We start from the raw sequence: 11,565 nt of genomic DNA, 5'->3' as shown, positions 1-11,565 counted from the left end.
ACAGAAAAAATAGGAGAGCGATTGATGTGACTTTGTAGGACAAAAATAGGGTAGGATTCTGGGACTGTAGCAGAAGTGCAAAATAAACCATGAGTTTTGAATTTGCTGGGAAAAATTAGAAGTGGTTGATGAATTGGGGGGGATTTATTTCACTGCTATTATCATTCCGCTTTCCAATTACACACTGCAGTTGGTTCTATGAAACAGAACAACTCAATTCAAGTTGTTTTTCCAGAGGAATGAAGACAAAATTTTCAAGGCCAGTGGCTTGTTCTTTACTGCCATCTACAGAATAAACAATGAACTGAACACATAAAGGTATTCTTAACAAAAATTTTATTTTTTCACTCAGACCTCCCCTTAGATGCAAAGTATGTTTATAGTTTCACATTTGATCTTCCCTTAAGATATAAAGAAATTACCCTCCTTGAGTCAGGCACAATTGCATAAACAAATCATTTTGGATTTCTGCAGTGGAAAACTCGACGTTCAGGAGTCATATCTTGAAACATGTATTTTCCAAAGCTATGGGTTTCCTAAACAGAATTTTGCAGAACGTAACACAAATATTGTGGCTTGAAACAGCTTCCAAACATTCATGAACCCTAAGTTCCTAGTCAGAGCCGCCGTTACATGCAAAATGTTTTTCTTAACGAATAGTTCTCCACTATTAAATAAGCAAATACAAGTTCTGCAGTATCATCCTTTTGCTGTTCCAGGTTTTAGGACTGGAGATGCCTTTTTACCTCTAAGAATCTCACCCTCGCTTGGTGGGTATCACTGATTCAGGGCTTGGTAGGAGTCTGACAAGACTTTCTACACATTTCACTGCACAGAGGTATCTACAAACACTTGATCTGGCAGCAGCTTTTCCAACTCCGGCGTCCAGTTCCCCTTTCCAAACCCCCCGTATTCTTTCAAGGATACAACTGTGGTACTAAAAATTATGAAAACAGAATGGAGTGCTGATAAGCAGGTAAGAGACAGAGCTCAGCTCCTTATTGCAAAGCCCCAGCTTCTCTGTAAAACTGCTGAGGTTGGGAGTTTACAAAAATGAAGGAGAAAGAGAGAGAGAGAGAGAACCATGTTTAAGAGCAGAGAGATGCTATGAACCAGAACTCTCAAACTTTTTAGGAAGGGAGTGAAACGTTGAAAGAGTATTCAGCAAATAAAGGGGTTAGATGTTAGGTTTTCTCCCTCCCCCAGAGGACACACTACTGCCATCACATACAGCAACAGGTGTCGGGATCCGTAAGTCCTATAGTAAGGAAGCAAAGGAAGAGCAGGTACCTTACAACTCTACTCCTCATTCCTTTTCATGGACTCCTAACTACAACTTCAGCAGTGAAACAAGTTTTTTAAAAATAGTCTTTGTGTTGAGTATACGCCTGGCCTCCAGGACTGACGGAAGTGCTCATGTTGGGGATTTAAGTCAACCTCATTTCAACCTTGTCACTCCTGCCGTCGAGGGTTTTCTGCAGCTCCATCTTTGCCTTTTTTGGAGCCTCGCTCCCTCCAGACTCCCAAGGCTTTCCCCAGCAGGAAGAATGCCACTGCCCCCACATGGATGCAGAAATAGATGGAGCTCCAGTACTGAACGGTGTCCTCAAAGGTGAGCAGTACAAACCCCATGCACATGTAGTCGTAAGCCCTCATCTTCAGGAACCACTGCACCCAATCGCCATAGAGACGGCCAGAAGGGGACAGGTGCTTCAAGAGCCCGCTCTCCATTGCTCCCTCAGCTGCAAGGCATAGTGGGATAGTAAGGAAGCTGAGGTAGTAGCCAGGGTGAATCCCATGCCAGTAGGCAGAGATGAGCATAGTCCAGGCACTCCTGAGAAGAAAATATACTGTTACTCCTAGAATTCTTTTCCCTATGTGCCAACCTGCCCCCTGTCCCAGGATATTTTACATGCCTTCCCATTATCAATCCATTGCTCCTCCATTTTTGTTGTTGTTAGGTTTAGCTACTCCATAATCATCTGCTGCCCTTTTATAACACCCTTTGTATGCTCTGATTCTCCAAATTTTGTTTTCAACTTGCCCACCACAGGCTGGACAGCTTTCACAACTATATCGCTCAAATACCTCTCTCTGAGCTGACCCACTCTTAAGGCCAGGTTCCACATTTTAAAACAAGCTGCATGGAATACCTTCATCATAAAGCACCACCCCTCCGTTTTATAGTTCTCCCTGTTAACTCCCTGCTCTATCTAAATCTCAAAACATTACTGTACTCCACAAACCAGTTGTCTTATTTTTGACTTGTTACTCATTTTCTTATTACTATCCTCCCAAATCACTCATCTGAATATACGTTTCAGTGCCCAACACTTCTAGAATGATGTATTCTGCCAATCTTCCTATCAAGCCATTACTGTTCCAGAATTTACTCCCATGCCAACCCAAGCTATCCTCAAACCTCATGCTGACAGCAAGATTATGATTCAACCCCAAAGAAGTTCTTTTCTCTGTTCTGAATCTTTCTACATTTCTCCCATACTCCCGGGGTTCTCTACTCACCTCATGACGTAGGAACGGACAGGTGCACTTTTATAGATGTATTGTGCCAGCCACCACTGAACAGTCATATTCCAATAACGCATGCCATCCTTCACCTTGACGCAGAAGTCTGTGCCGTGTGGATCAATGTTTTTTATTGTCTCGTAATCATAGGTGATGCTGGACACTTCCCCGTCAGTTGATTTGCTTACAAGAAAAAAGAAAACAAAACAAGAAACATTAATGCAGCTGTAATCTCTAGAACTGACCACTGTGAGGCACACCACATGAAGCTGAGCTTGAATACTGCCTGGAACAGTGATTCTTAACCAGCGGAGGATGTCCCTTCCTCCAGCAAAGGCCTATCAGGATTTTGAGGAGCCATGAAGAAAGATATTCAGTGCTTAAGATACTGTATTCAATGTCTTCAGATCACTGTAGTTTGCCCATCCCTCCATTACAGGAAGAAAAGAACCACTGGGTCTCCAGATATTTTGGGTTACATCCTGTACATTTGGCTTTTATGGGTGAACCCAACTGGAGTTGTAGAGTAAAAACATCTACAATGCAAACTTTTCACCACCTCTGCAGTGAAGTAAGACAGAAGATGTGCGGAGGAAAGCATGTATGAGTTTACTATAGGGAACAGAAGCTCTGCTTGCTCTTTTTAGTAGCACTCTTTCCTAACCAAAATAAAATTCTTTAAAAATGCTTATAGGATTATAAACGAGAACCTTCAAACAGAACCATATAAAATGTGCACAAACATGGGTTTAAAATATGAAACAGATTTTGAGGACAGAATGTAGTCACGCAGGCTATTCCACTACCCACAACCCTTTGAGCAGCAAAAAACTGGCAGCTGAAGAACAGAAAGTCTCTATATGTTGTATTTACCATATTTTTCCGTGTATAAGACACCCATACTTTTCTAATTAAAATTAAGGAATCTAAGTAGGACTTAGCAAGTGTAGGGGGAAAGGGATCAAAGCGCTGCAGGATCGTTTTGATCCCTGCTTTCCTCTCCACTTGTTTTTGTTCTCTCCTCAGCTTACTTCCGTGTATAAGATGACCCTCAATTTTTAGTCTAAAGATTTTAGACAAAAGTATAGTCTTATACACAGAAAAATACGGTATGTAAAGTTTCTCTAAATCAAAGCAACTTCGTAATAGAGATGGAACTTCAGATGGCTCACCTGCTGAGCGGTTCATATTCCATGGTGGGTCCCCCACCTGACCGCGATTTGGCAGTGGTCGGATATGCACCAAAGGCGGCTGCGATGCAGCCACATTCTGCACAGAGCCAGGCCACATAGAAGCGCATGCGGAAGACAAAAAAGATGGGCACCATATAGAAGAGGCGGAAAGGAAATCCTCGTTCACTGAAGACATCACTTCGAACGTAGCTCAGAGGGAAGAAGTGAGACACCAGTAGAAAAAAGGCGCCAAAAACCGGAATCATTTTCGCCCTGGAAAGCAGCGGTTGCCAGCTAGGGATGGCCGAGGAATCTGGTTGGTTCAACCAATCGTAGTGAGTACGATAACGGTAAAATGGGCCTGGACAGACAAAAGCGAGATTCAGATCACCGAGTTAAACAGAGATGATTGTGTCCAAAAGACTTGGGGTAGAGTGGAGAATGACACAGCGCATTTCAATAAACTAAGGGCAGAATGTGGAAAAACCACTTTTTGAGGCTACAGGTTCCAGAATCTCATATCCAGTACAACCAAAGCCCATGCCGGCTGGGACACTCTTGAGAGATGTTCTCCAAACAAAGTAAAAATTTAAAGCTCTGGTTAAGAATATATGTACAGTGGTGCCTCGCATAGCGACGTTAATCCGTTCCGGATTAATCGTCGCTATGAAAAAACATCGCTAAACGGAACGGAAAACCCCATAGGAACGCATTAAACTTAGTTCAATGCGTTCCTATGGGGCCCTAAACTCACCGTTCTGGGATGTTCCTCCATAGCGCCACCATTTTCGCGCCCTCGGTAAGGGCGCGAAAATGGTTGAGGCGGCCATTTTGGGCGTCCGGCGGCCATTTTGGAACCACTGAACAGCTGTTTAAAAAAACATCGTAATGTGAAGATTGGTAAGCGAAACGCTTACCGATCGTCGCAATGCGATTTTAGCCCTATCTAAACCGCAATGTGAGCGCTTTTGCAATCGCAACTGCGACATCGCTATGCGGATTTATCGTTAAACGGTGTGCTCGTTAAGCGAGGCACCACTGTAGTTTGGATGCAGGACAAGCATTTCACAGTTGCCGAGCCCCAAGTCTTCTCCCAGAATCTCATGATACAAGCAGAACCTGCGGGAACACAGCTTCCAATTTGTTATCCTTATGGCTGTAGCAGACATACAGTCATTCGGTACTGCTCCAGCAGTGGGGAAAGGAAACAATAAAGGATAGAGCAGGCTAACTGAAGCCATATGTAAAGATGACTAATGTGAAGACCAGTATATTCCTTAGATAAGCACTGGGGGTGGGTGGGTGAGGCATGCTTGTTAAAGTTGGGGCACGGATACATCGAAACATGTATAGCACAAAATATGCTGGTTTGCATACATTGTTCACCCCACTCTTTCGACACTGGTTTGGTAGCTTGGTAACTGTTAGGTAACTTGCGTACCTGTCATGAGCCCCACGTAGCAGTAACTGTAACACAGGATCTCTACCAATCCGGGCATTTTGGGGATCACACCGATCACAGAGGATTTGGCAAAGGATGTCACTTCCTGTTTCTTTGCCGCAGTAAATTCTTGTACTTCATTGGCTAAGCTCACCATCTGGCAGATAAAGATTAAAAAACCATGGGATATAGACTTCCTAGTGGATCAGCCCTCCCTTTAACTCATGTGTCTGCCTGAACACAGCATGGCACTTTTTACCTTGAGCGTGAGTAAAAGTTGCACTGCATTGGTGAAAGGTGTTGGCTCTGGGAGGTCAAAGGACGTCACTGTGCGGAAAAAGAGCAGGTAGGAAAAGGTCCATCCGAGTGTCAAATAGTGGCAAGACCTGGTATGGATAAAATAATACAAGAGGCTGAAATTTCAAGTTATTCAAGTTAAACCCCTTTATATGTATAACCACATCTTTGCAATAGGTTTTGTAATTTTGTATGCCAAGAACAAAAGTATGGGTTCAGATTGTGGCTTGAACTGGCTAGGAAATCACAATTTCTTCATGGGAATAAGTGAACATGAACAAGCCAGAATTCACCAAGTCACAACCCAGCTTACAACCCACCCCGTTTTTGATGTTCCTTTCCCATTGACCAATATTATAATCTAGTAAAGTCTCAGGAATCTTGACTCTAAACCTTTGTGCTTAAGACCTGACAGATAAGAGAGGGCCTTCTGGGTAACTGCTTCCAGATTGTGGAATTGCCTGTCAACGGTAGGCTAGCCTAGCCCCTCACCTGTGGCTCTTCCGTCTGCAGATGGACACCTCTTCTATTTAGGCAGCCTTTCGGCAGAAAGTGATATTTAATGTTGCTGTACCTTTTTAAGAAGTGTTTCTTTAAAGTGTTGCTATCTTAATAAGAGTTGTAATGCTATGGCCATAATCCCATTGGTTAGTTACACTAGCCTAAGAGCAATGTTGTGAACTGTAGTGGTAAAATGCCAACAGTGAATAAGTCACCACTTGCATTCCTTGTTGTGGATCAGTGACTGGCACACAATGAAGAAACCAAACAGTGGCTTGCTAACTAGCAGCAATTTGCCACTCTGAGCAACACTGCCCTTATGCCTAAATAACCAATAGGATTTTGGTCACTAGTTTGTTAATTGTGTTCTATAATTATAATCTTTTAAGTTTTAAAAAACTGTTGTTTTCATTATGTGCTATCAAGTTGCTTCTGACCTGTTTTCAATTTGTTGTGAACTGCAGTGAGTTCTGGAAGAAATGCAGGTTATTAATCAAATAGATCATCATCACCATCTACTTCCCATGGAAAGAAATGCCAACCACACAGAATTTCATGCAGTAAATTCCTGATCAGAGTCCTCTTCAAGACAACAAAGATACTTCATCTTACAGGGTCTCTAAAACAAACCCAGAATGTCGAACATTGGCCACTCTAGCTCACCAGACCAGAATTCCTCAGGTTTGCTACTTTACCTAGGAGAGAGGTTGATAATCAGCCATGTCCCCAGGATAGTAATGAGCGAGTGAAGGGTGTGAATGTGGCACGTGGCCAATGTCAACACAAGTCCCACAGCTGCCCCTCCAAACTGCTTGACCTTTGGCCCTGAAAGAAAAAGATGACACAGTAAGCAACAACAGTTGTTTTTTCCTATTTCTGGCCTTTTCGTTTTCTCACTGCTTCTGTCGGCTTCTGTTTAAGGGCAGGCCGCTGAGGAAAACAAGTCAGAGGCAAGCCACTCTTCAAGGTTCAAACATAACAAGCCAAGATTCAAACAAGCCAGAGTTTCTGCACCAAGCACAAAACTGTAAGTTCAGTTGGCTAATAAACCACACTTTTAAATAAACAAACAAAAATTCTTTCTAGAAATAGAACAGGATTCACCAAACCACACCCTGGCTTCCAATTATTTGTGGACCCAGATAGGAGGTAATGGGAAAGACCTCTGTCCAAAGAACTTGGAGAGTTGCTACCACCACTTTGGCTTACTCTGAGTGGGTCACAGCTGAGCTAAATGCTATCCTTCAAATGTTGGGCTGCATAATCCCTTGCCAGCATAGTCAACATCTGGAGCTGTAGTTCAGCAACAAAAGCACCCTTAGATAGTACTGAGCTAGGTCAAGAAATACAGTGGTGCCTCACACAACGATGTTAATTGGTTCCAAAAAAATCAACGTTGTGTGAAACATCGTTCTGTGAAACACCATTTCCCATAGGAATGCATTGAAAACTGGTTAATCCGTTCCAATTGGAACGGATTGCCGTCTTTAAGTGAAAAAACCCATAGGAAACATCATTGAGTGAAACAATGTTTCCTCCATTGGAATGTATTGAATACATTTCAATGGCTTTGCGAAGTCCTTTTTCGCTCCTGTAAAAGTGCCTTATAATGTTTGGAACAGGTTTTAAATGCTTGCAATCGTTAGCCCACCTCCTGAACCCTATGCAAACTTAATTTGGTGTTGTTCTGAGTCGTCCTTAATTTTTGGTGATTTTTTGAATTTTCTCTCATTGGAATGCATTGAACTTTCTGTCCAATGCATTCCAATGAGAGAAAATTCAGAAAATCACTAAAAATTAAGGACGACTCAGAACAACACCAAATTAAGTTTGCATAGGGTTCAGGAGGTGGGCTAACGATTGCAAGCATTTAAAACCTGTTCCAAACATTGTAAGACCCTTAAAAATGAGCGAAAACGGAAGAGCTTCAAAAGCACTGAAGCCGGCTTCAGTGCTTTTGAAGTCCTTTCCGATGTCCCTTTTCGCTCATTTTTAAGGGTCTTACAATGTTTGGAACAGGTTTTAAATGCTTGCAATCGTTAGCCCACCTCCTGAACCCTATGCAAACTTAATTTGGTGTTGTTCTGAGTCGTCCTTAATTTTTGGTGATTTTTTGTTTTCCCTATTTAAATGCATTGAACTGTCCATTCAATTGATTTAAATGGGGAAAATAAAAAATTCACCAAAAATTAATGAAGACTCAGAACAAAACCAAATTAAGTTTGCACATGTTTCACAAGGTGCACTATGGAATCCAAGCATTTAAAACAGGTTTCAAACATTTTAAGACACTTTTAAATGAGCAAAAAGGGACATCGTTAAGTGAAATTCCCCCACAGAGAACATCGTTAAACGATGGGGGAAATTCCTCAAAAAAAACCCATCGCTGTGTGAATTCATCGTTGTATGAAGCAATCGTTGTGCGAGGCACCACTGTATTTTCAGCTGGCATTAGGCAGCTTCTGCTGTTTGCTTGTTACTTTTCCGCCCTAAACAATCCCTTTCCCCACCAAGAAAAAAAAAGTCTTCCACCTTTAAGATCTCTTGATCCTTTAGGGTAGGCAAAGTTCAGCCATTTTTACACACACCAGTTGTCCCTAGTTCCCCTTCCCCCCAGCAAAAAAAGTGAATGAATAGTGAACCACCTTCAAAGTAGGTCACATTTAATACCCAAATGCAGTTTTCCAAAGTGAAAGTAGACTTCTAGGCCCAGCTACAACTTCTCCTTTCACACAACAGTTCAGTGATGGGAGAAGGCTACAAAAACCTACTTAACTCTTTCCTTGGAACTCCTCTCCTTAAAGCCCAGGGTCCAACAGCTCATCAAACAAAGCAAGCCATAAACAGTAAGGGAAAGCTTGATGGCTTAGCCCTCCTGAATCCACAACAGTTTCTCTACAGGCGTACTCACCGCCTTTCTTGAAGACGAAGCCAATGGGGATGGAGATGAGAAGTATGGCCAAGTACAGAATTTCTTCAGGTGTCATCGTGGCTGGCTGGAAAGATACACAGTCAATATAAGTTTCACTGATCAAAGCTGGAAAGACCAGAAAGACCAGGCAGAAGAATGTGACCCTGGCCTTGTAGGCAATGAAGAAATAATAATTATAAGGGCAAGAGGGAAATAGGAAGCAAGCAAGCTTTCGAACTGCACATTAGTGTGATCCAAAAGGACACAAGAGTTCATGTATCAAGGGCTTGGGATCTTGGAGGGAAGGTCAAATTATGCTGAGGGGTCATCATCATCATCAACAACAACTCTAGAGCCTGAAAAATGCTGGCTGGAGGGATTCTGGGAGTTATATTTAAAAAGCAACTTTTCCAAGTTCTGCAGATTATAACTGAGGACCACCTGGTGAAAGGACAGAGATCACAATTTAAGCCCTGCCCCTCCTTTTTTCACTGGCAAGTATTGCAGCTGATCACACCAAGGCCAGTTTCCAGATTCTTGCACAAGATACTCCACCTCCACCCTGTTTGCTTCCAGTGGCTCTGTGCCCATGTCCTTGTCTCTCTAATTCTGTGTATCGCTTCCCAACCCATACTTTCTATATTTAAGTAGGAATCCTTGCACCAGATTAAAAGCAAGTGCCTCTCTAAAGATGCCACAAACACACAGCACTGCTCCAGAAAACCTAGGATGCCTGATGCACATTCTCACGGTTCCATGCTTTTTTCCTACCCAGGGAAATTGCAGGATTTAGACTCCTCTGTCCAAAATCCTACCTACAAATCCTGAATAGACTGAGTTGTGGAATAAAGAGAAAAATCAGGGGATGCAGCAAGAACAGTGGGAAGTGGGAGGGAAAGAAAAGAGAGAAGTGAGATGTGGATGAAATATAGTTCTTTCTCTGCCCCACTACAGAGCATTATGTCCCACTACACTTTGTAAAGAGGAATACATGCAGGTCGGAGCACAGTAAGAAAAGAAAGGTTTCAAAACAAAAGCACAAAATACGTAAATCTGTAAGAAAATCTGCCTAAAGTAGAAAATGGAGGTGAAATTAGATACTCCTTTGGTAAAACATGCACAGAATCTGAAGTAAAGCTGAAATAATTTTTAGTAATAGGATGAACTGTCTATCAACCTGGGGTTAGGAGGAAATCAGAATTTACTGGAGAGGAAGAGAAGCACTATAACTTATTGGCAATTGTGGGTAGTACCAGGAGCACTTAAGCCATTTTCAGAAGGGGAAAAAACTGTGATGCTCAAAATATCTGCTGAAAAGCTGCCTCCTGTGCCTGCTGAAGGTTCTTTCTGGAAAATGCAATGACAAGCCTATTTTAACCCCTGCTAGGTTCTGGTTTGCTTGTTCATTCTGATCCCTGAATTTGTACAGAGTGCAATTTCCCCCTACGAATATCCCCAATAAATACTCCCCCCCAAAAAAATGGAGAATTAGGGATAAAGGCTAATGATTTGTGTGCATTTTTTTAAAAAGCACGTTTCCTTGGCAGGGTAATTTTCAGAATTTTTAATCAAAATAGCATATAGCTCACTCAGTTAGGCATCCAGTTGTAGGGATGGATGTGAGCTTGATTCAACTACAGTCTCTCAGGAGAAGAAGCAGCCCATGTAGCCTTGGGCCAGCTGGATGGTCCAAAGCAACCCCAGGAGAGCATGGCAAACCGCTTCTGAATTTTCTCTACCTAAGAAACCCTGGAAATGGTCACCATAACTCATAATTGACTCGGCAAGACATAATTATTATATGGGATTTTCTAACGTACTAACAAGGGAGGAGAGAGATTCACAAAAATTCCTTAGGTGGCCTAGAATGGGGGAGGAAAACTATTCCTGTGATTTTCCCCAAATGAATTTCTACACCTACTTCCTCACCACTGTTACTAACAAGTGAGAAAAATGCTTGTGATCTTCCTGAGTAAAAATATATTAAACTGCAGCCTAGGGAGGGATTCCCCACCTTATACCACTCCATGGCCAAGATGTGATGACATTAAAAAGATCCCAAGGGTGCAATCAATCCAGATTTTCTACACCAAGCCCTTGTTCGTCTCTTCCAGCCCCACACTATATACTGTTTATACTGTTACACAGGACATATTTCTGGTTAACACTGATGCTCCTCTTATGTCACGCTTGACACACACACACACACACTTCCCCTCCCCCATCCCCGTGCATGATGCTGATCCAGTAAATCCAGCTGCTCGCCCTTCCTAGGCCCTTGCTTGTAAACTATTCAGCCCCCCGTTATCCCTGACGATCACCCCTCTCACCACCTTTCAAGAGAGTCCTTCAGCCACGTGCATCTGTCCAAACGTCGGGATCGACCGGAGGAAAGGGGGGGCAGCCTAGGAATCTGGGGAGGAGGGGGAACCGTCAGCCTTTTGCGAAACCCATTTCTGAGATTGGGCAGAGCCACCTCCCGGTGAGAGCGACTCCGCAACCTTATGAAGGATTTCTCAACCTCCGCTCGCTGCGCTCCTCTATCTAGGCTTCCTGTTCCTCTTGCACCGCTTCCCCTCCTTTGCAAAAAAAAAACACGAAGTGGAGGGAAGGTTCCTGCGCGCCTCCTTGCTTCATTGTTTGCTCTGCCTTCGCTCCCCCCTCGCGTGACTCCATTGGTTCATGCGGCCGTCACTCTAAGGTCTCACGCCGTGCCC

The 11,565-nt window shown here is 43.0% G+C and overlaps 1 protein-coding gene across 2 annotated transcripts; it reads right to left on the bottom strand.

The window, feature by feature from the left end:
• Nucleotides 1–319: 319 nt before the first annotated feature.
• Nucleotides 320–11,546, bottom strand: MBOAT7 (membrane bound acylglycerophosphatidylinositol O-acyltransferase MBOAT7). 2 transcript variants are annotated; one of them, XM_020798877.3, is made up of 8 exons: nt 11,182–11,546; nt 8,849–8,933; nt 6,633–6,762; nt 5,399–5,525; nt 5,140–5,296; nt 3,699–4,059; nt 2,524–2,709; nt 320–1,834 (listed from the first exon to the last, which is right to left on the bottom strand). In XM_020798877.3, exons 2-8 carry the CDS (start codon nt 8,922–8,924, stop codon nt 1,453–1,455), a joined length of 1,419 nt encoding a protein of 472 aa, XP_020654536.3. In that variant the 5' UTR covers nt 8,925–8,933; nt 11,182–11,546; the 3' UTR covers nt 320–1,452. The 2 variants fall into 2 exon arrangements, with proteins under 2 accessions (XP_020654536.3, XP_020654537.3); XM_020798878.3 differs by having other exon boundaries at nt 11,170–11,309.
• Nucleotides 11,547–11,565: the final 19 nt, after the last annotated feature.

This window comes from Pogona vitticeps, chromosome 6 (genome assembly GCF_051106095.1).
Source record: "Pogona vitticeps strain Pit_001003342236 chromosome 6, PviZW2.1, whole genome shotgun sequence".
NCBI lineage: Eukaryota > Metazoa > Chordata > Lepidosauria > Squamata > Agamidae > Pogona > Pogona vitticeps.
This window is presented reverse-complemented; position numbering and strand designations above follow the sequence as displayed.